The sequence below is a fragment of the Pteropus medius genome, unplaced genomic scaffold (assembly GCF_902729225.1).
Source record: "Pteropus medius unplaced genomic scaffold, Ma_sr-lr_union100, whole genome shotgun sequence".
Taxonomy (NCBI): Eukaryota; Metazoa; Chordata; class Mammalia; order Chiroptera; family Pteropodidae; genus Pteropus; species Pteropus medius.
This window is the reverse complement of record NW_024354875.1, coordinates 4,130,235-4,154,465: the sequence shown is the minus strand read 5'-3', so window position 1 is coordinate 4,154,465 and position 24,231 is coordinate 4,130,235. Positions and strand designations below refer to the sequence as shown.

The following is a 24,231-nucleotide window of genomic DNA, read 5'->3' as shown; positions in this document are numbered from 1 at the left end:
AGAGGCACTTTACAGATACTTGTTGATTAAATAAATAAACGAATGATGTATGAATGAATAAGTGAATGAACTAGTGAATTTATCATTTTAAATGGTATCAGAGACGGAAAGCAGATCAGTGGATCACTGGGGCTGAGGCTGAGCTGGGATTGACCACAAATGGATTTGAGGAAATTTGAAGGAGGGATGGAAACGGCTTGATGCTGAATTGTAGGGATCATAGCATAAATGTATACATTTACTTTAAAATTCATTGAATGGTATTCTTACAAAGGATACATTTTATGGTGTGTAAGTTACACCTCAATAAAGGGGTTAAAATTTTTCATTTGATTATCATAGTGAATGAGAAAGGTATTTGTGGATAAATATATTTTAAACGAAATTATCCAGAGATGCACGTTAAAATTTATCAATATTCTAACCTAATCTGAATTATGATCATAGTTGTAGCATATCGAATTAGATGATTGTATGTCGCATTGAATTGTACTAACTGAATTCTTTTCCAGTTTTGGAGGCAAAAACAAAGCAAAAAGGAAAAAAGCTGAAAATTATACTTGTGTGCCAAAGAAAGTTTCTGAAAAAAAAAAAAAACATGTTCATGAAAATTGAAAATTTCTTGTTTCTACTTTTTTCTTTTTTTGAGATTGCCACAAGAACAACTTTGCCCAAGCACAATGTAGACTCATTTCTGTACCACTCTAGGGATTCCCAGGTGCTCGGGGTGATCCAGGACTTAAAGGAGAAAAAGGTGAAGCATCTCAGCCAGAGGGACAAGTAGGTGCCCCGGGGGATCCGGGACCCAGAGGACAGCCAGGAAGAAGGGGCTTAGATGGACTTCCTGGAACCCCTGGAGTAAAGGGAGTACCAGGACCTAAAGGTGAACCGGTTGGTATCTAGTAACTTTTTTTAAATTACCCTCCTTGTAAATGAAGTGCTCTGATGTTAAGACAAGGCGATTTCCTTTCAAAAACTTGGCTACTCATCACAGTTCGTCCCCCTAACTGCAGAATGAGGCATCTTCAAACCAGAGCAAATATTTCTAGTATTTTGACAAATAAATAGATAATACTTAATGATCTCTTTAGCCCCAAGAAAATTCTATGATGATAAAGACCTTGTCCCATACACAAGTTGCAATTCTACATTTGTGTCAAGTGAGTTTTTAAAGAAGTTCAGAAAATGATTAATAATGGAAAGTTTCAGCCAATGTTTGGGGGGGAGAGACAATGTCCATTCAAGTAAAAATAAGTGTGGAAAAGGACAGACTGTTTAGGGGTGAAGTCAAATAAAGAGATCAAATATTTTGTCATTCACAATATTGAAGATTATGTAAATTTAATCTCTTTTCATGGGCTAGAATCTCTCACATGTGCAGTTGAGAAATTCCTACCAGGATATATTTTTCTGTAAGAAATTTGCAAGGCATACTGCCCAGCCTGTTCTATAAAATAACAATTTCTCCCAGGGTTAATCAGTGTTATCCAATAAAAGAAGTCCCTTTGAACAGGGTACCGTGGCAAACAAATTTAAAGATTCATTTACAGACTCTTTAATGCCAGAATATGAATTGTGACTCCCTACATGTACATATGGTATGCAGTTTTTCCTAAACCCTTTTGGCTACAAAGCACTTTTTGGCTAGGAATAGCTAGCATAGCCAGTGTTTCTCAGACCCTCCTTTGGCAAACTGCCAGGCAGTCCCCTAGTTAGTAGCTACGCAAAGAGGAACAGAGCTAGAGTGCTTTGGGTCTAGTTTTAACAGAGTTGGTAAAGATGTCCTAGAAAGTAAAAGAGAAAATCAAGGTGACATGTTGTTGTTATGCTCTGTCATTGTAAAGGAAGAGGGACCACTTAGCCACAAACGATATAAACAATGAAAAATCCAGTCAAATTTATTATTTGGGGCCACGTTGGAGAGGAAAGAGAACTTCGATTATTTTGTCAAATTCAATTTCTTCAAAACATACAATTTATTTTCAAAGTTAAACCCTATAAAGACATTTTAAAGATATTTTATAAGAAAAAAATTAATACAGATGAACTATCTCTTTTGTAATGAAAATACCTGGTGAAAACCCAACAAATAAAGCTTTGCTGTACTGGTTTAGAAATGTGCCATTAACATGAATGTAACCCGTAATGCCATTTGAACTCTTGACCAATTTGAGCTACATTTTAGGGGCTATTATCATATGGGTAGCATCCCACTGTAGGACATCTCAAGTGGGACTCAAGAGCTCTCCGAGTTAATGAAATATGGCTGAATCCCAAAGGGCACAAAACCACAGAAACCACAGTGCTCTTATGTTAGCAACTCACCTGTTCAAATGCCAACCGCTTTTTAATCCAAGACCTTCTCAAAGGCTGTTATTCCTATTCGTGGTAATATTAACCTGTGTAAGGAGATACTGGAATGAAGCACCATCCACACATATTCCTGTTGTCACAGGCCCTCAGTGGTGAGAAGGGGGACCAGGGTCGTCCAGGAGATCCTGGCATCCCTGGGTCCCCAGGACCTGCAGGACCAGCTGGACCACCAGGCTATGGACCACAGGGAGAGCTTGGTCCAAAGGGCGCCCAAGGCATTCCTGGAGCCCCTGGACTACCTGGAGAAGCCGGTTGGTTAGTTTTCTTTCCAGTCCTGTTTTCCTGTGGAGTGGGTTGGTGGTTCCTAGAGCTGGTGAAGCTCCCTCAAGACCACTGGATGTATAGAAACTTGCTTCTAAAGTAGAATATGTCAACTCATAGACACCGGGAAAAACATGTGGGATATGTAAGATTAAGTCTATTTTTCTCCCTATTCCTGAGTAATTCAGTTGAAATTTCCTAGGTAGACTGTATCCATTACTGATATACATATATGGAATTAATGGATCCTGATGGATGAGTCCAAGTTAGTTACAGTAAACAAAGGGGAGGCAAAAACCTAGGACATTGACCTTGAGATGCTTCTTCTAAGCGTCAAAGATCCACTGCTATTATGAATTTGTTTTTGTTTTTTTTAACCCATAACCCAATAAATGTTCTATAAGTAAAACTTCAAAATATCTAAGATGAATGAAGAAAAGTGTCTGATAATAGTTTTAGTCCTATAACTTTTGGGCTCCACCTGTGCTGAACACAGTTGCTGGATACAGGAGGAATCTGATCCTCGATATTTACCTGTGGCAAAGAACAGGGCAGACGAGAATTGCACGTTACAGACAGTTTTAAGTAAATAATGCTACCGTGGTCGTTTTCTACTTCTAAAATCATTTTAAAAGGTGAGACCCAATAAACTAGTAGTCTCCAAATCTTTTCATAGCATCCCTCATCAGTAAAAAAAATTTGAGTACACAACCCCAAAGTATTCATACATATTATAAACCGTACGCATATGTTTCTGTCCACGTGTGTATGTAAAACTTATTTTATGGTTACATATACCTGCGTATTCTTTTTCTGTACCTTACTTTTAAGGCTGCTCTTCTAATCCAGGAACCCATGGCAGCCCACAGTCCAAATCCAGCCTACTGCCTATTTATGTATGGTCCACAGGCTAAGAACATTTTTTATATTTTTAAATGATTGGGAAAAAAAACTTTTGAATAATATGTTGTGAAATTCAAGTTTCAGTGTCCATAAATTAAGTGTTATTGGCACACAGCTACACTCATTCATGAACATATTCTTTTGGCTGCTCTTATGCTACGATGGCAGAGTTGAGTAGTCAAGCCAGAGACCATCTGGACCACAAAGCCTAAATTATTTACTATCTAGCCCTTAGCAGAAAAAGTTTACTCGATCCTCTTCTGTTCTTTCTAATGGTGACTCCTTAGTGAAGGACTCCATTGTCCTAAAATACATTATCATCAAATGTCCCCATTACACTACTGTCAACCCACTTTTTCTGTAAATATATGAAATTTATGTATGGAAATACTAATAACGCTTATCATGAACATGTTCTTAATATTGGCCATTGTGGTCAGAATATTATCTGAAATCTTTGCCACCTGAGTAGGCATTATTTCCCCAATGACAATGAGAAATTTATAGAAAGTTTAAAAAATATCCCTCAGCTCACAGACCTTATAAAGAACAAGGCCAAGCCACATTTCATGATTTGCATAATACACCATACTTTCTTCCTAGGAAAACTAGTCACCTAGTAAATATCCTACCAGTATTCACCAATTTTTAAGCTGAATTCATATCATTAATTTTTTTTTTAAAATAGGCTCTTTTGCAATAGACTAGTATGTTGGGCTATTAATTAAAACAAGCCTTAGACAATAATAGATGCTAATAAATACTTGTCAATTGAATAAGGAAGTTTCTATGGGTTGGTCATCTTTCAGCCAGTGTTGAAGCCTATGTAAGCAGAGACTATTTTTTATATTCCTTGGAATATGTCTGTAAACCCTTTATTATCATCTCATCTATTATATTTTCCCCCTGAACCAAGAAAAGCTTCAATAAGCACATTAATGTTATGATCATAAATTTTATTAAGGTCCTAGGGGAGAATTCAGCGTTTCGACACCAGTCCCAGGCCCCCCAGGACCTCCAGGGCCTCCAGGCCATGCTGGCCCCCGAGGTCCACCTGGTGAGTATCCGCTTTGCAAAGTCTTGTGCATGGCATCAGATGGTACCCTGTCTCTCCTTGAAAAACACTGTCCCCACAATAAGGGAAAAATAAATTCATTGGCTCCCAAAGACAGCACAGGCCAGAGTGTGAGATACAAAGCCCATAGGCAGGGGACTTGCCGTTGTCCTTTGAAGTTATCCAAATCATTCCCACTGGGGCTTCTGGTTCGAAAAGAGAATTGATATATAATTACTTAAGAGGAACTTGAGAGCAGAACAATCTTCATGGATTTTTTGGTGGCAGAACAAGGAATGGTTGCCAGTGGGTGATCAGGATAGTACCTACAGCTTCTTCACGTGAAAAATGTAACTTCTTTGCCAACATGATCTAAAATTTAATTTTGTGTGCATAGTTCAAGATATCTTGAATATTTCTTTTTAGTAGTTTTACTTTCGGAATTATTGGCAGTTCCTAATGATTAGTCCATTGGGTAGAAATGGGGAAGAAGTCAGGGTTATGTTAAAATTATTTCTTAATTTCCAAAAATGTCTGAGATGACGCAGAAACTTAGAAGTTTTGTTTGAAGGCAAGATGAAGAGAAGTGGCTGATGTGGATGTGGATGTGTTTTTAAGGTTTCCCTGGACCCCCAGGAAAATGTGATAATCCGGGTGTTCCTGGGCCTGATGGTGAACCAGGAATTCCAGGAATTGGATTCCCTGGGCCTCCTGGACCTAAGGGTAAGTTAAAAAATTTTAAAACATAAGGCTCATTGTGGATATTTAGAAAATATAAATATATATAATAAATACCATAGGCAATACCCATAATATCCTTTGAAAAGATGTATTCCACTAGTCTTAAATGGAACAAAATACCTTACAATAATATTAGGTAAAAAAGCAGAATTCATGATGATTTATGCAATTTCATCTCAATGCTATTTTTTAGTGCATAGAAAAAGAAACTGGATGGAAATTCATGAAAATGATTCTTGATAGTGGGAGTATGAAGAGGTTTTTTTTTTTACTTCTTAATAGATGCCTACACTTTTTACGTCTATATATTTCTTCACTTTATACATTTCTTCATAATAAAAAATAAACTATTAAATCACAAATAGCTGATTTCCCTATACACTCCAAAATAAATCCCAAAAGTTATTTTCCTTTGGGAAAAGAAAAAATGCTCTTCTCATCAAAGGGGAAACACTCCAAAGAAATCCAGATGCTGAGAACTTAATAACCTGAAGCTCCCCAGTGACAAACACATTAAAGTCCCATGTAGGATGACATATGAGTATTCTCAGTCACCAGGCCATCACATTAAACTTCAGATTTTATGATGATTTCATGTTTTTTTCCAATATTATTTAAAGTGTTTATCGAAATATAATCCATACTGGTGCTTCATCTCTTAGATTTAACGCATCATCAATGTTTATCATACATCAGTTCTGCCCAAATATGGGAATATTGATGTTAATTTATAAGTATTTGAAATGGAAAACATCATCACATTTCTCACATGGTCACAAGAATGGCTTTGACTGTAATTTCCTGAATTTGTTCCCGATGATCTCTGCAGTAGCCCAGTCTGGCCCGTATTTATGCGTGGTCCTTCTTGGACCCTGCATGAAGAAAACTGCATCCAAGCTTGTGACCCCTACAGAGTCACCCTCAGGAGGGAGAGAGACCGTAAAATATGGGACCCAGAACTAGCCTCAGAGCTTCTTGAAAGCAGAGTCAAAATTTCCCAGTTGAACCTAATGAATCTCGTGAACTAAGTGTTATTTAAAAATTGGTCAAATTAGGGGCACCAAGAAATGCTTTGAGCATAGCTTTGCTCTAAGCATTTCCTCTTCTGAACCACATGCGAGTCCTTTCTTAGTGCTCCTGTCATGAATGCATGAGAAGTTAATTAGTTACCGTCAATGGCTGCTATAAAGTTCAATATTATTTAAAGTGCTAGGCAGTTCTCTTGCGCAAGCCATGTTGAAAAAGTCTGTCTGGATGCTAGAAATGCTTTATATCTTTATCTGGGCCACACTTGCACAGATATAGATAGATCTATAAGTATATTTTACATTTAGTGTATAGCCAGATCAATATTTACATGTGTGTGTATATTTATGTCTGTACACACATGTAAATATTGATCTGGCTGTACACTAAATATATAATATACTTAAAAAAAAAAAGTTAGCCAAATGGTCAATCAGGATCAGCAGTTTAAAAAATTGTCGAATCAGAATCGCAGTGGTGCTAACCCACAGAAATGGAGAAGGTAATTTTTTAAATTGGGAACCAATGTAACCTGATTTGGATTTGAACTTTTTTTTAATTGCTAACTTAGCAGTTGGCTTTCTCATCATTCAAGCTTTCATAAAAACATCTACAGCTGCTCGCCTCATAAAAAACATTAGATAAAATAAGAGAGATACTGTTCAGAATCTTTTGATGAGACTAATCCTACAATCTTTATTTTTTCTCTGTAGGAGACCGAGGTTTTCCAGGAACAAAAGGATCACCAGGTTGTCCTGGAGAAATGGGAAAGCCGGGGTCACCTGGAAAGCCAGGTGTCCCAGGAGACAAGGTCTTTGAGAATTAAAATTCAGACTGATGTGGGGAGAGGATGAGCACTCACAGTTGGCCAGTTAGGATGTTTCTGCCAGTCAGGATGCTCTGTGTATAGAAATTATCAATATATTTGTATAGGATGAAGATATTGAATTTGTCTAAAGTTTCTTGAACCCCCACCCCACCCCACCCCTTTTAGGAAGGAAAATAGAAGGAGTTAGAAGACAGGTTTGCTCATCTATTCTTCTCTTAATCTTCAGAAACATTCAGAGCATTTTAAATGGGAACTCTCAAAAGAAACATGGATAGCTATGAGAAAAACTATCAAGAGAAGAGACATCTAGACTTTACGGAAAATTCCACAGTATTCAGAAAAAGTGGAAGCTCGAAAGAATTATCAAGCATAGTTTTATGGAAAAGTCAGCAACTAGAATTGAAAAGGAAAGTTGATAGAATAGTGGTGACTGTGCAAAACAGACTTAGAACCTCCGTAATGGAGATATTATTTTCAAGTAAACAGCCCCAAAGACCAGTCAATAATCAATAGGGTTTGGGCAGCATCATGTAGTCCAACTAACATAATTTCTGTGCCATAGGGAGAACCAGGACTAGCGATCCCTGGAGAACCAGGAATACCAGGTTTTCCAGGAGAAAAAGGCAATTCTGGGGAAAATGGAGAAATTGGACTCCCTGGATTTCCAGGTCTCCCTGGAATTCCGGGAACTGGAGGGCTTGATGGACCACGAGGTACAAGAGCAAATGCAATTACTTTTCTCCACTGTGAGCTCATAAAATGCAGCAAATCGAATATTTGGGGATGGAGAATTCTCAAAGTTCTAGAGCAATAAATAGAAGCCGTGGGGCCTAATTATTTTTCTATTCGACGTTGTTGCCCTACCTTTGTTTCTTCTTTCCTTCTTCCTTCCATCTTTCCGTCTTCCTGAGGGTCCTGTACATAAGGCACATTAATGATATTAAATATTGGTCCCGTTTGGGGGAGAAAGTTACAGGAGAATGGTTGGGATAGCAGTACTCAGACCTTGGGTTTTGGCACCTGAATGTATTATATTCTTGGGCTCTGTTTTGCAGGAGATCCAGGGCAGCCTGGACCACCTGGAGAAAAAGGACTCCCAGGAAGATGCACAGTGGGTCCCAGGGGAGCCCAAGGACTTCCGGGCTTAAATGGATTGAAAGGGCAACAAGGTAAGAGGATGCCCTCTGGACCAGTCACTAGATGGACAAGTGGCATGGGACTGCTGCTGCGTGTTTTGCTGTTTAACATCAGAAGTTTCTAGCAATAAGGTCTGACCACTGTTCAGTGGGAAATGCTATTTCAGAAATATAAACCTGTTGCCACGGATTTGTTGCAGTGAGTACCACCTGTAGAGTGAGAGACCTCAAGTCAGTGTAGAAAGTTGTCTGTGCCTTGTATGCAAGAAATATGAACACTAAATATGTAGGTAGATGTATATTTACATATATATTTATTTAGGTAGATATATATTTACATATATATATTACATATATATATATAACATATATATATATAACTCTCGAAAAAGGTTTTACCTTTATAATTATATTAAAGTGGTAAATTTATCCTTATTATTAAAATAGAGTGAAGGTATGCAAAAATATCCATTTAACAAGTTATAAACTGAAGTATGTAATTAGTTGCTTTAAAACAACATAAAAGAAAGGTGTGAAAATAAATCAGAATTGTGCAGACTACTGTTAGAGTGTACAGCTGAAACTTACTGGATTTTGTTTACCAATGTCGCCATAAAAAAAATAATAAATAAATTTTAAAAATAAAAAAATAAAAAATTATGCAGATTAGATGGTCCAAATAATGGAAATTTGCTCCATCTTTTCGGGTCCTCTCAGCGAGATCTGTGATCTGTTACGGGGGAAAATCCTTTAGAACTCAGCTAATGCCTGTGGGCTATCACAGTGCTTAATGTGTTCACACAAACAAATCTGTGGCCAGGATGTTAATTGCAGTGGTGTTCTTACTGTTCCCAGAAGTATCTGGTGGCTCGCTCCATGTGGGTGGCTCTGAATGTATTCTGCAAGCTAAAGATTGAGCCACAGTCATAAAGTACAGTCCCAGGATATACCGGCAGGACTAGAAAGTAGATCTAAATTCTACATTCTTATTACTGCATGGGTCATTGAAACAGAGAATGTCAAAGCCAAAACAGATCTTAAAAATTTTATAGAAGGGGATGTAAATGAATCAACCTAGTAAGAATGTGGTTTGCTCAAAATCACACAGCTAGATATTTACAGCCATAAAATATTTTTGGAGTTGGTGAGGAATGTAATTATGTGTTCGTTCATTCATTTGTTCATTCTTTCATTCAAATATAGGCAGAAGAGGTGAAATAGGACTAAAGGGAGACCCAGGTATTCCAGGCTTGGATAGGCCAGGATTTCCTGGAGAACCTGGACCACCAGGAATACCGGGTCGTCAAGGTGAGATGGGACCACCTGGTCAAAAAGGATATCCAGGAAATCCAGGATTTTTAGGGCCACCAGGTATCTTTGTTTTGGTGCTTTTACTGTTCTTCTGCTGTCTTCCTCCACATTTTCCTTTTCAGGTGGCTGTATAAACTGGACATAGGCATAGGCTTTTGACTCTATGCTTCCCTTTCCGTTAGTATGAGTTTTTTCTTCTGAATTATTTGTAAGGGGCCAGAGGGCAGGGAAATGGTGATGGTGGGATGATCACATTTCACAACTTCCTAGAATATGACGGTATTTGCTGTGTAATCTTTTTTATATTACTAGTTAAATGTATTTACTCGTATTTTGTTGAGATTTTTTTGCATCTATATTCATAAGGCATACTGGTCTGTCTTCTTTTCTTATAATGTCTGGTTTAGGTATCAGAGTAATGCTGGCTTTACAGAACAAGACAGGTCGTGTTTCCTCCTCTTATATTTTCTAGAAGAGTTTATGAAGAATAGATATTCTTTAAACTTTTGGTAGAATTCAACAACAGAGTCATCTAGGTCTAGGCTTTCTTTTCTGGGGAGCTTTTAAATTACTAATTCAATTTCTTCACTTGTTATGGATCTATTCAGATTTTCTATTTCTTCTTGAGTCAGTTTTGGTAATCTATGCCTCCCTAGGAATTGGTCCACTTTATCTAAATTATGTAATTTGCTGGCATATCATTGTTTGTAGTATTCTCATAATTATTTTTATTTCATCACTATTTTTATATTTTATACATTTGTTAAAAATATTCCAATAGTCTCCTCATGCATAAGAACCTCACTGATCTTTCTTTCAGAGAAGAACCCAGAATAACAACTTAATCTGCAAATTATTCTTTCTTTCATATTATTAAGCTACTATCATGTGCCAGCAGAGTTCCAGGCCATAAAGACACATTGGTGGACAAGACTTCACCTCCAACAGTGAGGGAGATGAGAATAAATAGATTTGAAAACTAAGTTTAACTCTAGACAACTGCCATAAAGAAACTAATATAAGGGACTATCACAGAAAGCTGTTGGTCATGGATTGAAAGGAGAGAATGCTCCAAAATGTCAACATAATTCTGTTCTCATCCACAAATGTGATTTGCTACCAGTGACTTTTATAGGATGTAGCAAAGGCCATTTACCGACCCAAATGTGGTTATTTTCCTCTTTCCAGAAACCATTTCCTCAACTCCCAATATTTCCTTCTAAGTATGATTTACATTGTTTTATGGAGCATTATTTTAAGGAGCATTTCTCATTCTGCACAACATGGGCTGCTTTGCGTTACTTTGTTTCCACAGGTGAAAGAGGAACCGTTGGGATGATAGGCTATCCTGGACACATCGGCCTTCCGGGGCCTGCTGGGAACCCAGGCCCCCAGGGACGGAAGGGTGAGTGATGCGGGGCTTCCCAGCAAACAGGAGGCGCAAACGATGTTCATTTATTTAACAGTAAAATGAATTATTTTTTATTCTTTGTGAGGAAAATAGTTCTGAGAGAACCGTGTATTTGATTTTGCTGTTGTCTGTATTTCTTTTTCCCATTCGAATGGGATCATATTTTCTCTGTGCCGGTTTATATGCTTCAGTTATGGGGCTGCCTGTCTGGGGAAACTCTCAAGTTGTCAGTACTGTTAACCGTTTTGGCTTCTTTGTTTCATTTCTTTCTATGGCAAGCACCATTGCCGTCTGAATCCTTATGAGTTATTTAAGGATTAAGGAACTGCTGTTTTTATTCTTATCTTATAGGTAGCATTGGAATTCCCGGAGCGAAGGGTGAGAGAGGACCTTCAGGAGCCAAGGGGGAAGAAGGGGACAAAGGACCTCCCGGGCCTTCTCAAATATCCCTCTTAGTGGGGGACAAAGGGGAACCAGGCCTCAAAGGTAGAGACTGCCTTATGCTGAGAACCAGAACATCAGAGCTGACTCTGAGACCAAGAATTATCAAGGCAAATCTTCATGGTTGGCTAATGAGGACAGTAAGGGCCAGTGTTTAGTTTCCTGCCCACAGTCACACAGCCATTTGGTGGCCCACGCCTGGGTCTTGTGTGCCTTGCATAATAATATGTTGCCTCCTTAAGGTGTAACTTTTTATTTCTAAGTCAATTCTGCATGTTGGTGTGCTGTATGTAAATTGTCACTTGTCAATTTTAAATGATAAGCCCCAAAGCCCCTTTTTGCCAAGTAAAAGAGAAAATTAAACCCTTAGGAAATGCCACATGAAAACCTTCCCTGGCTGAAATAGAAACCTCCACCCTAAATTCTACTTTATTCCATCAACTGTTAAGATGAATTTTTCTCATTGCATCTAAAAACTGCTTCTCATGCTTAAAATCCTTTGGAGAATAATTATTAAAAAGAAAGTATGTTTTAATTGAAAATTAATGCTTTGGAATGTTGTTATTAACTGTAGCTACTAAACTAAAATTCAAACCAAATCAAATTATTTCAAGTTATTTGAGCTCTTTCTGTGACAGTTTTTGTTATATGATCAATACAACCAATATAAAATCAAATTTTAAGAAAGCCTAATTATGATCTTCTTGACCAATTTTAATCCCAAGTAATTTAAAAAAAAAACAACAGAATTTCTATGTAAAATGAAGTGTTTGCAGATCAAACTTTCATAGCAGGGAAGAATAAAGGAAAAATGTGTTTCCAGGTGCAAAACCATATTAAGTTTCGAGTGTTTTGTAACAAATTTTGAGAAGCGGAATTGTGTTCAACAAATATTTATATGCTTGGCACGTGAAGACTTATAGTCCAGATAAAGATTTGCTAAGAAAAATTCTACAGGGTTCTGTAGACCGCAGGAGAAAAGCTGAGTAGTCGTCTTTCCCAGAATTAGGAAGGACTTCGCAGAATCCAAACGTCTTAGATCAGCTTCTTTACCTCTTGCTCTTTGCCTATCTCTCCAGCTGTATGACATTTATTTACTCAATAATCGTTTTTCAATATCTATTAACTGGGCATTTTACTGTGTCCTGAAGACACAGAAATGAACATGGCAGGGGGCGTATCCTGGTCTTGAACTTACAGTTCAGTGTGGGGAAAAGAGACACTGATGGATCTTTAAACATGTCCTGTATAGGGCCAAGTAGTGAGTATCTTAGGCTTTGTGGACCACATATGGTCTTTGTTGCAGATTCTTCTTTAGAGTTCATTTCTCTATTTGTTTACAAATCCTTTAAAAATGTAAAAACCATCCTTAGCTCTCCAGCCATACCACACCAAGCCAGATTTGGCCGGCAGGCTATAGTTAGTTAACCCCTAAAAACCCTAAGTGAATGAATACACTAAATATACAGTTTTAGATGATGATAAATCATAATGGAAATGGAAAAAACAAAAGTTAACAAAGAAAATAATCAAATACACTGGGTACTCACTACTCCTTCGCAAATGCTGTGTTCTTGCCTGAGAATCCTGTCCCATTCCATGCTTTTTTCTACCCAGCTAGCTCCCACCTGGTCTTCAAGACTGAGCTAAGAAAATATCCCCTGTTCCAGAAATTCTTCCCTGTAGCATATTGCGCCCAACTCTGTTACAGAACTTAGCGCATCAGGTGGCAATTGTTTGTTTACTTGGCTATCTCCCCCCCAAAACGCTAAAAACTTGGAGAAAGGGAACATGATTTATGTCTCCAGTACTCGGCACAAGACCTGTCTATTAATTCGATGCTTGACCCATATAAAAAAATAAGTACATAAGCAGGAAAACAGCCAAGGAAAGTGAATCTGCTTAAGAAAAGTCATAAAGCCAGGCCGTAGATGGTAGAATGCTTCAAAGGCCAGTGGAAGAAGTTTGTAATTTACACTGTATATAATAGATTCGAGGAATATTTTTGAGCGGAAAAATAATGTGCTCAAAGCCATATTTTACAATAGTAGGATGGTGTTGTGGGAAGTTTATGAGCTTTCCCAACTGCAGAACTGGTTCAAATCCCAAAATTATCCCTGATTGACAGTGAGACTCTAGGTGAGTCCACTGACTTCTTAGAGTCAGTTTTCCCACCTCTACACCCAATCTAGAAAGGATAGACAGAGATTGCCTGCAGGTTAAATAATATTCAGAAAAGGAAATAATGTCTGTCTTATACTAGTTACTTAATATATGATAGTTATAATTAATGGATTGAGAATGGAATAGTCTAGACAGAAATAGTGTGGTATATGGTCCTATCATTACTAACATTAAAAATTATTTTAAAAAAAAGCTATAGTCTGTGTTTAAAGAGTTAACATTATGATAATTGCTAGTTTTCTTTGAGAACTAAGTCATGCCAGCCACTGTGCTAATGATTTATACATATTATCTCATTTAATCTTTTTTAAAAGATATGTCCACATCTGCCCATGCTCTTTATAAATATGCCATGCTGTATTGTAATAATAGCTCATCAATTTTCATCTGATTGCCGATAACTCTGATAAAATTATAACCTGTATTTTTAATACATGGTTTTTAACTTTAGGATTTGCAGGAAGGCCGGGGGAGAAAGGAGACAGAGGCATTCCAGGGTTACCAGGTTTCCAAGGACTCGAAGGGCCACCCGGACCACCAGGACCACCAGGTATAGCTGATTCTCTAATAGAAACATCAGGTTTTAAATTTTCCTAAATCTAAATGTAACAAAAATGTGTTTCTAGATTTACTGGGTCAGATATGAATTCTGCTCCAACAGTGTTCCAACAGAAATTTGCTTTTAAATTCAACCAAACTGAAAGTGTTTATACTTAGCCTGTATTAACTAAATATATGTGTATATATATATATACACATATATATTATATATGTATATATATACACATATATATTATATATGTGTATATATATGTATATGTATATATAAACATATATATATAATTAACCTACCTGAAGTTCCATTTTTGTACTAAAAATTTTATTTTGAAACTGCTATTATGTACTATAAATAATTTATCACAATATCACATATCATAGAGGAAAATCAGGTAATGCTTTAGAGGTTTTCAAATTTGCCTCTAACTTTTTTAAACAAGTTATTGAGTTTGACGTAATTTTTTAAACAATTAAAGTAGCGCTCTTTTCTCTATAATCACATTAGTGACAAAATGTATTACGTGATCATAAAATTTCATATTCAATATAGAAATCTATTACTATACCGTTGCAAGGGACCCTCTTTTCTGCTAGCATTGGTCCTAGGATGATTTTGATGTTTGAAATCCAGGCCTGCTGACAAGAATCCAACTTTCTCTAATTTCACATTTTCTGAGTTCTCCGTACTCTCCTTATATGAAGTTTAAAAAGTAACTAAACTAGTATTTAAACCAGCTAGTTTTGCTGCTCTGGGTGCATTCATTCATTCATGCAAGCAACAAATAGTTATTGAGCACCTACTGTGTCCAAGAACTATGCAGGGCATATAACTATTTATTTGTTCTCAAGGCCCCAGAGGAGATCCAGGCAGCACTGGGAATCCTGGAGAACCAGGACCACGTGGTGTGCCAGGAAGTATGGGGAACATGGGGGTGCCAGGTAATGTATACACTCCAGTTATGAGCCTACGAGCTCACGATGAGTTCCCAATTCTAGATTTTCTGTGTTGTTTGTTGTTTTGTTTTTCCACTTGGTAGACAGTTGTTGTAAAATAACTACATTTACTTTTAGACAAATGTGTTATGGGGCAATTATAGAACATGAGTGAGAACAAAAAAATATTTACATGCGTAAAAATCATTCATTATGCTACCTGATGCATTAGTGATTCAGAAAAAGCCAACTTCCTAGGAGAAAGACGATTTGTGCAAAAGCCAGAAGTAGAACATTTCAAGATCCCTGTGTTTACCCATTTTACCTAATTTCTTTCCTAATTTCAGGAACTAAAGGAAAGAGGGGAACTTTGGGACTCCCAGGTCCACCTGGAAGACCAGGTCTCCCAGGTATTCATGGTCTCCAAGGAAATAAGGGAGAGCCAGGTTATTCAGAAGGTACAAGGCCAGGACCACCAGGACCTAAGGTATATAGACCACTGAAGTATTTACATTTTGGTGGTGGACTAAGAGTCTCTTTAAATATCAACAAGTATATGGATTCAATGTGGATAGGGAAAAAAATGGAAAATATTATATTTTCAGGTAGTTATTTAGTTTTTTTATGTCCTATCTCCACAACTGAGGATATCTATCACATGGCTGTCAATCTCTGAACTTATTCCCCACAGTTAATTTCAACTCCCAAGGAATTTCTCATAACTGTTCCTGCAATTTAAGTGTGCTGCCAGAAGGAGGCAGTGATCAGAGGTCCACGCAATCTGACAGCCGTGTTTCTTTTTCCTGTGGTATAAAGTTGCTGATCTCTGCTGTGTACTCATCTCACACAGACTTTCAAAAATAAAGTTCTAAACCTTGTAACCAAAAACACTTGACTTATTAAACCATGATAAAAGATGTAAAATAACTTCAGAGCATCGTTAAAAAGCAAACACCATCCTAAGATACATACATTTATCTTTCTTAATTGTTTTGAAACTTTAACCATTTTCAAATCATTACACAGAATTTTATTTTGTCTGAGTGTTCTCAGTGCTTGTGCTCTGTTAACTGGAGGTTGTATTTTGAAGCCTTTGCTAGCTTGTTGTACTGAGAGCAGCAACCAAATGTTTCGGTGGGGGTCAGCTGTTTTTTTTTTTAAGTTTATTTCCTTTCAACCTTTGTGTATATAGCAGTTATATTGGGTCAGAGCTTGACCACTAGAGAATGACTGATTAATAGAAGTTCCATAAGCTGGGGTTTTAGCACGGAATTCCATGGACCCCTAAACAAGTCTATGGAATCCAAAGAAGCCTGCTAATCTCCTAAAATTGAATGTAAAAAAAAAAGAAAAATGCAAATTTTTGTAGGGGAGAGCCTGTATTTTTTATCAGATGTTCAAGAGTCTATGACTCCAAAATATATAAAACTTGTTACTTAGGGTGCCTTTTCCCTGACTCTGTTTTGAGCCAATAAAATATCACCGTTCCTAAAGATTTCCACCAATAATGTTTTCCATCAGTAATTTCTAAAAATAATAGGAAAGAAAATTTTTTAAATTAAGTTTATTGGGGTAACATTGGTTAATATAATTATATAATTTTCAGGTGTACATTATAATTTAATATCTGTATATTCTATTGTGTATTTACCACCCAAAGTCCAGTTTCCTTCAGCTACCATATAAGGAAAGAAAATTTTTAGAAGCCACACAGACTCAAGAAAATAACTTGGAGCACAAATAAATTTCCATATTTATTTTTAGACTAAATCCTCAGAAAACCAGGGAGAGACTCTTTCCGCTGAGATATTTTCTCAGTGAGGGATCATTTTATACTTAATTCACATTCAGTTAATTAATAGTTTTATTTAGATTTAGAGTTTTCACAGGTAACCACAGAAATTTTTTAAATTGTATTGAACACAAAAGAAGCTGTTTTTACCATGCTGGTAAATCACAGTAGCAGAATAATATATTTTAATCAGCTACTATGGAGATTTTGTCAGTCACCATCAAATCCATACGTGCTGGCTTATCATAAAACTGAAGAATAGATTTAATGAATATTAAACCATTGAAGAATTTTTTTTACATGTGATTGACATACTTTTATCTGTATGCATAGTATTCGTAGGACACATATCCATTTGATCTATTTCTTTCTTATCCCTGAGTTAATCATCAGAATTTGAAATTATACATTTGATTATTTTCTAGCTCCCCACTGGTCTCTAAAGCTCCATGAAGGCAGAGACTGTATATATCACCTATCTGTATATGATTATTATTATATTCCTGGTGAGAGCCAGCTTCGTGGGTACGCAACTCATGTAGCTACAGAGGTTGGGAGCTAAGAGGGATTCCATGCTTCATGTAATGCTCTGCCACTGCTATCTTGGACCGCTTTAACATCACTTTAAAAGAGAACCGTATTTTCATTTTGTGCTGGGCCCCACAAATCATGTAGCTTTCCTGTTCCCAGCACTTATCCCATAGCAGACACTTAATATGAATGGCAAACAAACAAACAAACAAATAAATAAATGCAAACGAACACAGTTTATACTTAATTCTGATCCCATGTCCTGCTCATATGAGAATTTTAAAGGTGTTTGACTGAATTTAAGGGAGAACCAGGATTGCCAGGTGCCGTGGGAAAGAAAGGAGAAAGAGGGCCGCCCGGCGCACCTGGACATTCAGGGCCTGCTGGACCGGAGGGAGTCCCTGGAGATCCCGGGAGTCCTGGCCACCCAGGTGAGCCCTGGAAGCTAGAAGCATGACGCTGAGCATGACTCTCACCTCCTCTAACCACCTCCGTAGACAGAGAGCTGTTTAGGCTTTTGCACTACAATTGCTTCTACTTAACTTTGATTTCAAATTCTAAGACACTGAGACACAGCAAATTAATCAGGAGGAGTCTTATTTTACTGATCCGCCAGTTCGGTGGACTGAGATCTGAAAACCTGCACCCCTAAACCAAACTTCTGAAGTGCTGCCTCAGTGAACTTGGCCTAAAGACGTGATACGTTAGTTCATTGCCCAATTTTATAATCGTCGTATTAGTTTTTCTAGGGTTTCCACAACAAATAATACGGACGGGGTAGCTTAAACAGCAGAAATTTTTTTTCTCACTATTCTGGAGGCTAGAAGTTTGAGATCGAGGTATCAGCAGGGTTGACCTCTGACACCTTCCTTCTTGACTTATAGGTGGCCACCTTCTCCCTGTGTCTGTGTCCAACTTTCATCAAGCATATTGGATTAGAACCCAACCCACTGACCTCAATTTAACTTAATTGCTTCTTTAAAGACACTATCTCCAAAGATAGTGATATTCCAAGCCACTGGGGGTCAGGACTTCAATGTACGAATGGAGAAGCAACACAATTCAACCTGTAACACTGTTGTAATTTTTTTTTTTTCTGGCATGTTTCAAGGCTGAACGTTGGCTTTTTTTCTCATTTGCTTAGATTTCAGTTTTTGTTTCGTTTTATTAAAAACAACTGCTAAGCTACTGGTTTGTAGCTTCAGGTCTTAAGAAGATAATATTCGAATTATCTTTTCAAACACTGAAAGCTTCAATGGGTTTGCTGTTAATTCCCAATTAAAGCAATAAATCAGATATTGAGTGGTCCACGTGAATGCACATCTATGAAAATGATTTAACACATGGCTGTGCTTCTCTGTGGAAATAGGACAAAAGCCTGAGGTGACCGATAACAAGACTGCTTCCTGGAGGCCGGAGTGAGCTCAGTTAAGAACTGACTGTAAGAAGTGACCATTTCGGCCATTGTTGTAAACACTTATCTTTTGGTATTCTTCATTTACAGGAAAGCCAGGTCCTGCTGGTGATCCAGGGTTTAAAGGAATCAGAGGCTTCCCTGGCTTTCCAGGAACAAAAGGCCCTCCAGGTTCCATTTTTATACTTTGTCCCCTTCCCTTTCCCGAGGGAGGTATGTTTCCTCCTGAGTCTTGACTCTGTATATCTCTGTCTATGAGCCATGACTGCTCTTTACAAGGTAGTGACCAGTTATCCTGTTCTCAGACAGAAATGCACACAAGGGAGGTCAGGTATTTATACCTAATTCAAAGATCTGCCAACGTGGACATCCCAAAGTGATAATCCTCATGACTGTATTAATGTGCTCAGTCTTCACTGTGAATTTAGCTTCACTTCATAACTAGAGTTCTGATAAATGAACACCTTTACCCGAATTACACACATCCGGCCCATAGGCATTGAATGGCATTTTTGAATGGCATTTTTTTTTTTCAGGTCCTCCAGGATTCCCAGGAAGTCCTGGACCAATGGGTATGAGAGGTAACCAAGGACGTGATGGGATTCCTGGACCAGCAGGAGAAAAGGGAGAATCGGGTACAACTTGCTCATTATCTGGGATCCACTGGTTTCATTTTGCATGAAATAATTAGTGACACCGTCATCCTTCACTGCTCTGGAGATTCTTCTCTGTCGGAAGGGATGTTTTGATGTGTTCTGGGTGTGGGATAATTAATCTTCATTCTGTTGCCAAAGTGAAATTGACCAAGTGCAAATTATATATATGTATATAATGAAATTAACCTCATATAAAATGTTAATATGCCAAAATTACCTCTTTCAGGTTTGCTGGGGGCACATCCAGGCCCAAAAGGGAACCCTGGTGCTCAAGGTGAGCAGTTCTTTCTGATACACATTTTCGAGGACAGAATCTAATTTAATATGCCTGAAATATAAACTTAACATGTTGCATTAAAGAAGTCTCAATGACAGATAATATAGGATGTTTATACTCTTAGCATTCAATTAAAAAGGCTTAAGTATTACCTTCACAACAAAGTGAATGAATTAGAAACTGTGACCAATTTTGGAATTTCCTTCTATAAAAGTCTTTAAAAATAAAAAGAGACTGTGTATTTGCTTTGTGTTTGTCATTAGCATGGTTTAAATGAGTCACCTCCTATGTAAAAGGTGGCTTCTCAGTGAGCATCCCTACTATATAATATATATATAATAGCAGTTACTACTGCTATTCTGAAATGCAATAGTAACACCACCCCTTTCCTACCTCCTATCTTTGTAGGTCCAATTCCAACCCCCAGAGCCCCTTGGGGTTCACACTACTGTTTATACAGGGCTATCCAGTAACTCTCTCAACTTCTCAGACATGGCAGTTTACTGAACATGTCATTCAACGTATATACAAGATTTTTGTTTGACAGACTGCAATTCTGGATTTCCCCCACCAGCGTTTTATAAGATAAGCAGCTCCTTTTAAGATTTTCCATTTTGTAGAGAAACCTGACAGAAGAAATACTAGATTATTTGTACCTTTTACTGACCCTTTTCAGCCATGGGTCCTGTGGATAGGAGTATTTTATTAGCAAGGAGGCCTGTCCCTGGTTATCGACACTCACCAGGACCAGCAAGGAGTAGCCCAACGCCACTGAGAAACTCATAGAGAGGCAGAAACATCCTCCAGACCTGCCCGCTCAGCTGTGAAAGCGGACGAGAGCCGTCTTTTTCTGTTCGTTTCTGGATGATTTGATAGTCCTCCTGACGGAGCTCAATGTCCCCATATCTGTCACAGCCCTCCCTCCCCCGTGAGCATGGAAGCTCTCCCGGTCTCGTTCACAGCCAAGTTTTAGAATTATGGCCAAAAGGAGCATTTCTATTTATTTTCCTGGGCTAATCTCACATTTTAACCACTTGGAATGAGAACACTTTAGCATTTAATTGGACATAAAATTTGATATAAAATTATCGCATGTAAAGTAACAAAAAAAAAATCCTCAAAAAAATAACAAATGGCCTAATTATGTAAGTAAATGATTACGTACCTCAGTCCCTTGAGGATAACTAAATATGAAGAAGATATTGAGACTTGGAAGGTGGGAATCCTTTTCAGTTTATTTTCCCAAATCTTAAAAAGAAATCGCATTGTAAAACAAGGAAGCATTTTAATAGAGTCAGATGATAGGACCTGAGACAGCATCTTGGTGCCTCAGACCTCTGAGGCATTACGGAAGCTTATCACGCCTTTCTCTTTGTAGGGGCCAAAGGAGACAGGGGCGCCCCAGGCCTGCCTGGCCTCCCCGGCAGGAAAGGAGCAGTGGGAGACGTTGGGCCGCGAGGCCCCACAGGTGTGGCGGGGCTCCCGGGGCCACCAGGGTTTCCTGGTGCCCTCGTCCCTGGCCAGAAAGGAAATCGAGGCCCACCAGGCTCAAGAGGAAACCCAGGTAGGGGGTCTACTTTTAAATAAAAGAATGAAAATAACTTAACCTTAAAAGCTTTCGATCTTCCCCTCGTGTGGCTTTGCGGCTGCTTTGTCCCTCTGGTCTTCTGCATCTTTCCATCCACACGTGTCTCGCCTGGAGGGCACTAGAGCTGCTGATGTTGTTGAGGCAGAGGAACCTGTTTGGAAAATTAGTAAATACCACGTTAATGAGCCCAAAAGAGAGACATGCATCCATTCGCCAATATTTATTGGGCTCTACCACGTGTCAGGTACGGAGCTCGGCACAGATTCTGCTCTGACAGAACTTCATCAAGGAGAAAGGGTTCTTGCCTCGTGCCAGGTGCTTCCCTGGCAATATCTCATTCTGTCTTTACCACGATCCCATCACACTCGCAAAGGTGGGGGAACGTTTGGGGTAACGAAAGGGGCAGAGTTTGCACTTGCTTCAAAAGAATCACCAACAGAAGCTGCCAGGCTCTCCGACCGGCAACACTGACAGGCTCTCTGTGAATTCAGGTGAACCCGGTCCCCCTGGACCTCCAGGGGGTCACATAAAAGGCATCAAAGGAGACAAGGGATTTATGGGCGAGCCTGGCCCAAGAGGACCACCTGGAACTATAGGAGACCCAGGGCCACCGGGTCACCTGGTAAGTGTGGAAAATTATTTCGACTTCTTACATTCTTCCAAATCGATTTCCAGGGTCGGATGTACGTGAGGCAGCAAAAGCTTCCCATTGGTGATGCTTCTGTGCAGTGCATCCAAGGGAAGACAGAGCCCAGAAGGTTCAAAGACTCAAAGTCTCTGAAGCGTTGGACAGATCTGGCCTCTAAGAGTTGCTTACGTGGGACCCTTCTCTATGTCATTTCTCACCTTTGCTTATTTAGTTTCTGAACAAATCCAGTGATGGAAGCTTCAAAAGACACCTAGGAGTTTGGGACCATTCTAAATGACACCATATTTTTTCTCTTTAATACGCTTTCGAGGTGATCTGTGCTATCCCCTAAATATTAGTTTATTTTCTCCCCGTGAAGCACTTTCCAGTGTTTGTAAATAGCTGCCATTTCCTTCCAAATATTTTCTCTGCTGATAAATACCTGGGTTGTTTTTCAAATTCAATTTAACCTTTCGCCAATGCTGCCTCTGTTCTGAATATATATCCTAGTTTGTGAATATCTCCCATAAAATGCAGGCCTTGGGATAAACACCTTCCAGGAGTAAAAACTCAGCACCCCACAGAGCAGCTAGAGTAGGGAAGTCTCACTCCCTAAATATCACCAGTTTACAATCCAGCCTAAAATCCACGTTGAGCTACGGCCAACGAAAGTCCATGTGCCTTTTTCTTATGAATGGCTACTTTATTTCTTGCTCCATTATTTCTTGTCTTGTCTATTTATTTGTGACTTAAATATAGGACGTTCGCATTTATCTTTCTTAAATGCTATCCTTTTTGTTTAGGCTCTTGCTCCCAGCCTATTACTATCTCTCAGCTCACAATCTCGCAATCAATACCTCGGCCATCTTCCCTAGCTTTCTCTTAGAAGCATATTTGAAAAGCCTAATTCCTCTGTTTACATCAAATTCTTAGAGACGGATGAGGAAAATCAGAGTTTTGTCGCAGATGTTCTGCATTTCCATCAGTGACGGGTAATGAGCAAACGGCAGGGCTCACTGTCGGGAATCACAGATCTTAAGCTGTCTTAAGATCTCTTGGTATCTTGGTTTCTAGAATCTACTTTTTAAAAACCTTTTTTAATGAGATATTTGCCCATCTCCAGTCTTAGGTATCTCTCACGTTCGCCACGATTCTTTGAAAGTGGCAAACACCGATTTTACGATCACATCAAAAGTCCTTCCATGGACACCAGGATGTGGGAAGTCTGGTTTGGAAATGTGATCTCATTCAAGTATTTATTCCAAGTTTCCAAGGTCAGTCTAGGATTCTGCACTTCGAAGATAATTCTTCTTGATGGATGTCTAAACTGGCTTGGGTGCCTTTACCGGCTCTCTCCTTGCATGGAACAGCTCTCTCTCCACCCAAGGGCTGGGCCTGGCACCTGGGCCTCCTTCCTGGTTATATCTGCCTCTGGACAACAGCCAGACTTCAGAAGTCCTTGATCAGATGGTTCAGTTTTCTCTCCTTCCTTTTTTAATCTCACACCCCCTTATCCAAGCATTAGGGCTGTTTCTTCACGTGGTCTTCTTGCTTCAAATACAACTGGCTCAAAAGCCAGTCTTGTTATTCTTGGCATTTTTCATGTTCATTGTTCTCAAGTACTAACATTCTGTCTCAATTCACATGGACAGTTTAAGAGCAGATTTACCATACATTCCGACATATGGCTCTTTTCGGAAGCCCTGTTCCCTCCCCTCTCCTCCTATGTCCTTGCTCGAGTATCTCCTGGCTGTTAGAGCAGTTAGTGTGGGCCTCATAAGAAGGGAGCATCTTCTCCCAGTCAGGTCACTGCATCCTTATCAAAAGTGCGTGTCAAAACTCCCCTGACAACCTCTTCACGCTCCCATCCCTGGACGCTTCTGCACCACTCTGACGGAGAATAATTCCTAACTCTGCCGGCTTAGTTAGAACACAAATAATAGTTTTCATTCCGGCAATCTCGTGCCTACTCTTCCTGTCCACCCCATCCGACACTCGCATACTTTAGCATCGGCAGTTACGGTTACTTGGGCTTAAGGGTAGTTTTGATTTTTTTATTGAAAATGGTAGCCCTGAGGAGAGGTCTAGGTGGCAGAGGAGTTACAGGCGAAATATGGATTGGAAGGCAAAAACGATGTCTGTTAACTTCAGCTTATTCTTACCCAATGTAATATTTTATTCTAT

At 38.7% G+C, this 24,231-nt stretch overlaps 1 protein-coding gene across 3 annotated transcripts in view; it reads left to right on the top strand.

The window, feature by feature from the left end:
- The window catches only part of COL4A3 (collagen type IV alpha 3 chain), a 131,735-nt gene that overhangs the window by 92,381 nt on the left and 15,123 nt on the right, over window positions 1-24,231 (top strand). For all 3 annotated transcript variants that reach the window (XM_039855784.1, XM_039855785.1, XM_039855786.1), the window contains 19 exons: window positions 709-891; window positions 2,456-2,624; window positions 4,502-4,594; window positions 5,210-5,314; window positions 7,072-7,169; window positions 7,750-7,900; window positions 8,243-8,356; window positions 9,527-9,694; window positions 10,950-11,039; window positions 11,397-11,531; window positions 14,122-14,220; window positions 15,078-15,167; window positions 15,509-15,648; window positions 17,789-17,915; window positions 18,989-19,069; window positions 19,435-19,533; window positions 19,781-19,828; window positions 21,210-21,395; window positions 21,911-22,041. In XM_039855784.1, the coding sequence (XP_039711718.1) occupies window positions 709-891; window positions 2,456-2,624; window positions 4,502-4,594; window positions 5,210-5,314; window positions 7,072-7,169; window positions 7,750-7,900; window positions 8,243-8,356; window positions 9,527-9,694; window positions 10,950-11,039; window positions 11,397-11,531; window positions 14,122-14,220; window positions 15,078-15,167; window positions 15,509-15,648; window positions 17,789-17,915; window positions 18,989-19,069; window positions 19,435-19,533; window positions 19,781-19,828; window positions 21,210-21,395; window positions 21,911-22,041 (2,307 nt within the window). The remainder of the gene's footprint in view (window positions 1-708; window positions 892-2,455; window positions 2,625-4,501; window positions 4,595-5,209; window positions 5,315-7,071; window positions 7,170-7,749; window positions 7,901-8,242; window positions 8,357-9,526; window positions 9,695-10,949; window positions 11,040-11,396; window positions 11,532-14,121; window positions 14,221-15,077; window positions 15,168-15,508; window positions 15,649-17,788; window positions 17,916-18,988; window positions 19,070-19,434; window positions 19,534-19,780; window positions 19,829-21,209; window positions 21,396-21,910; window positions 22,042-24,231) is intronic.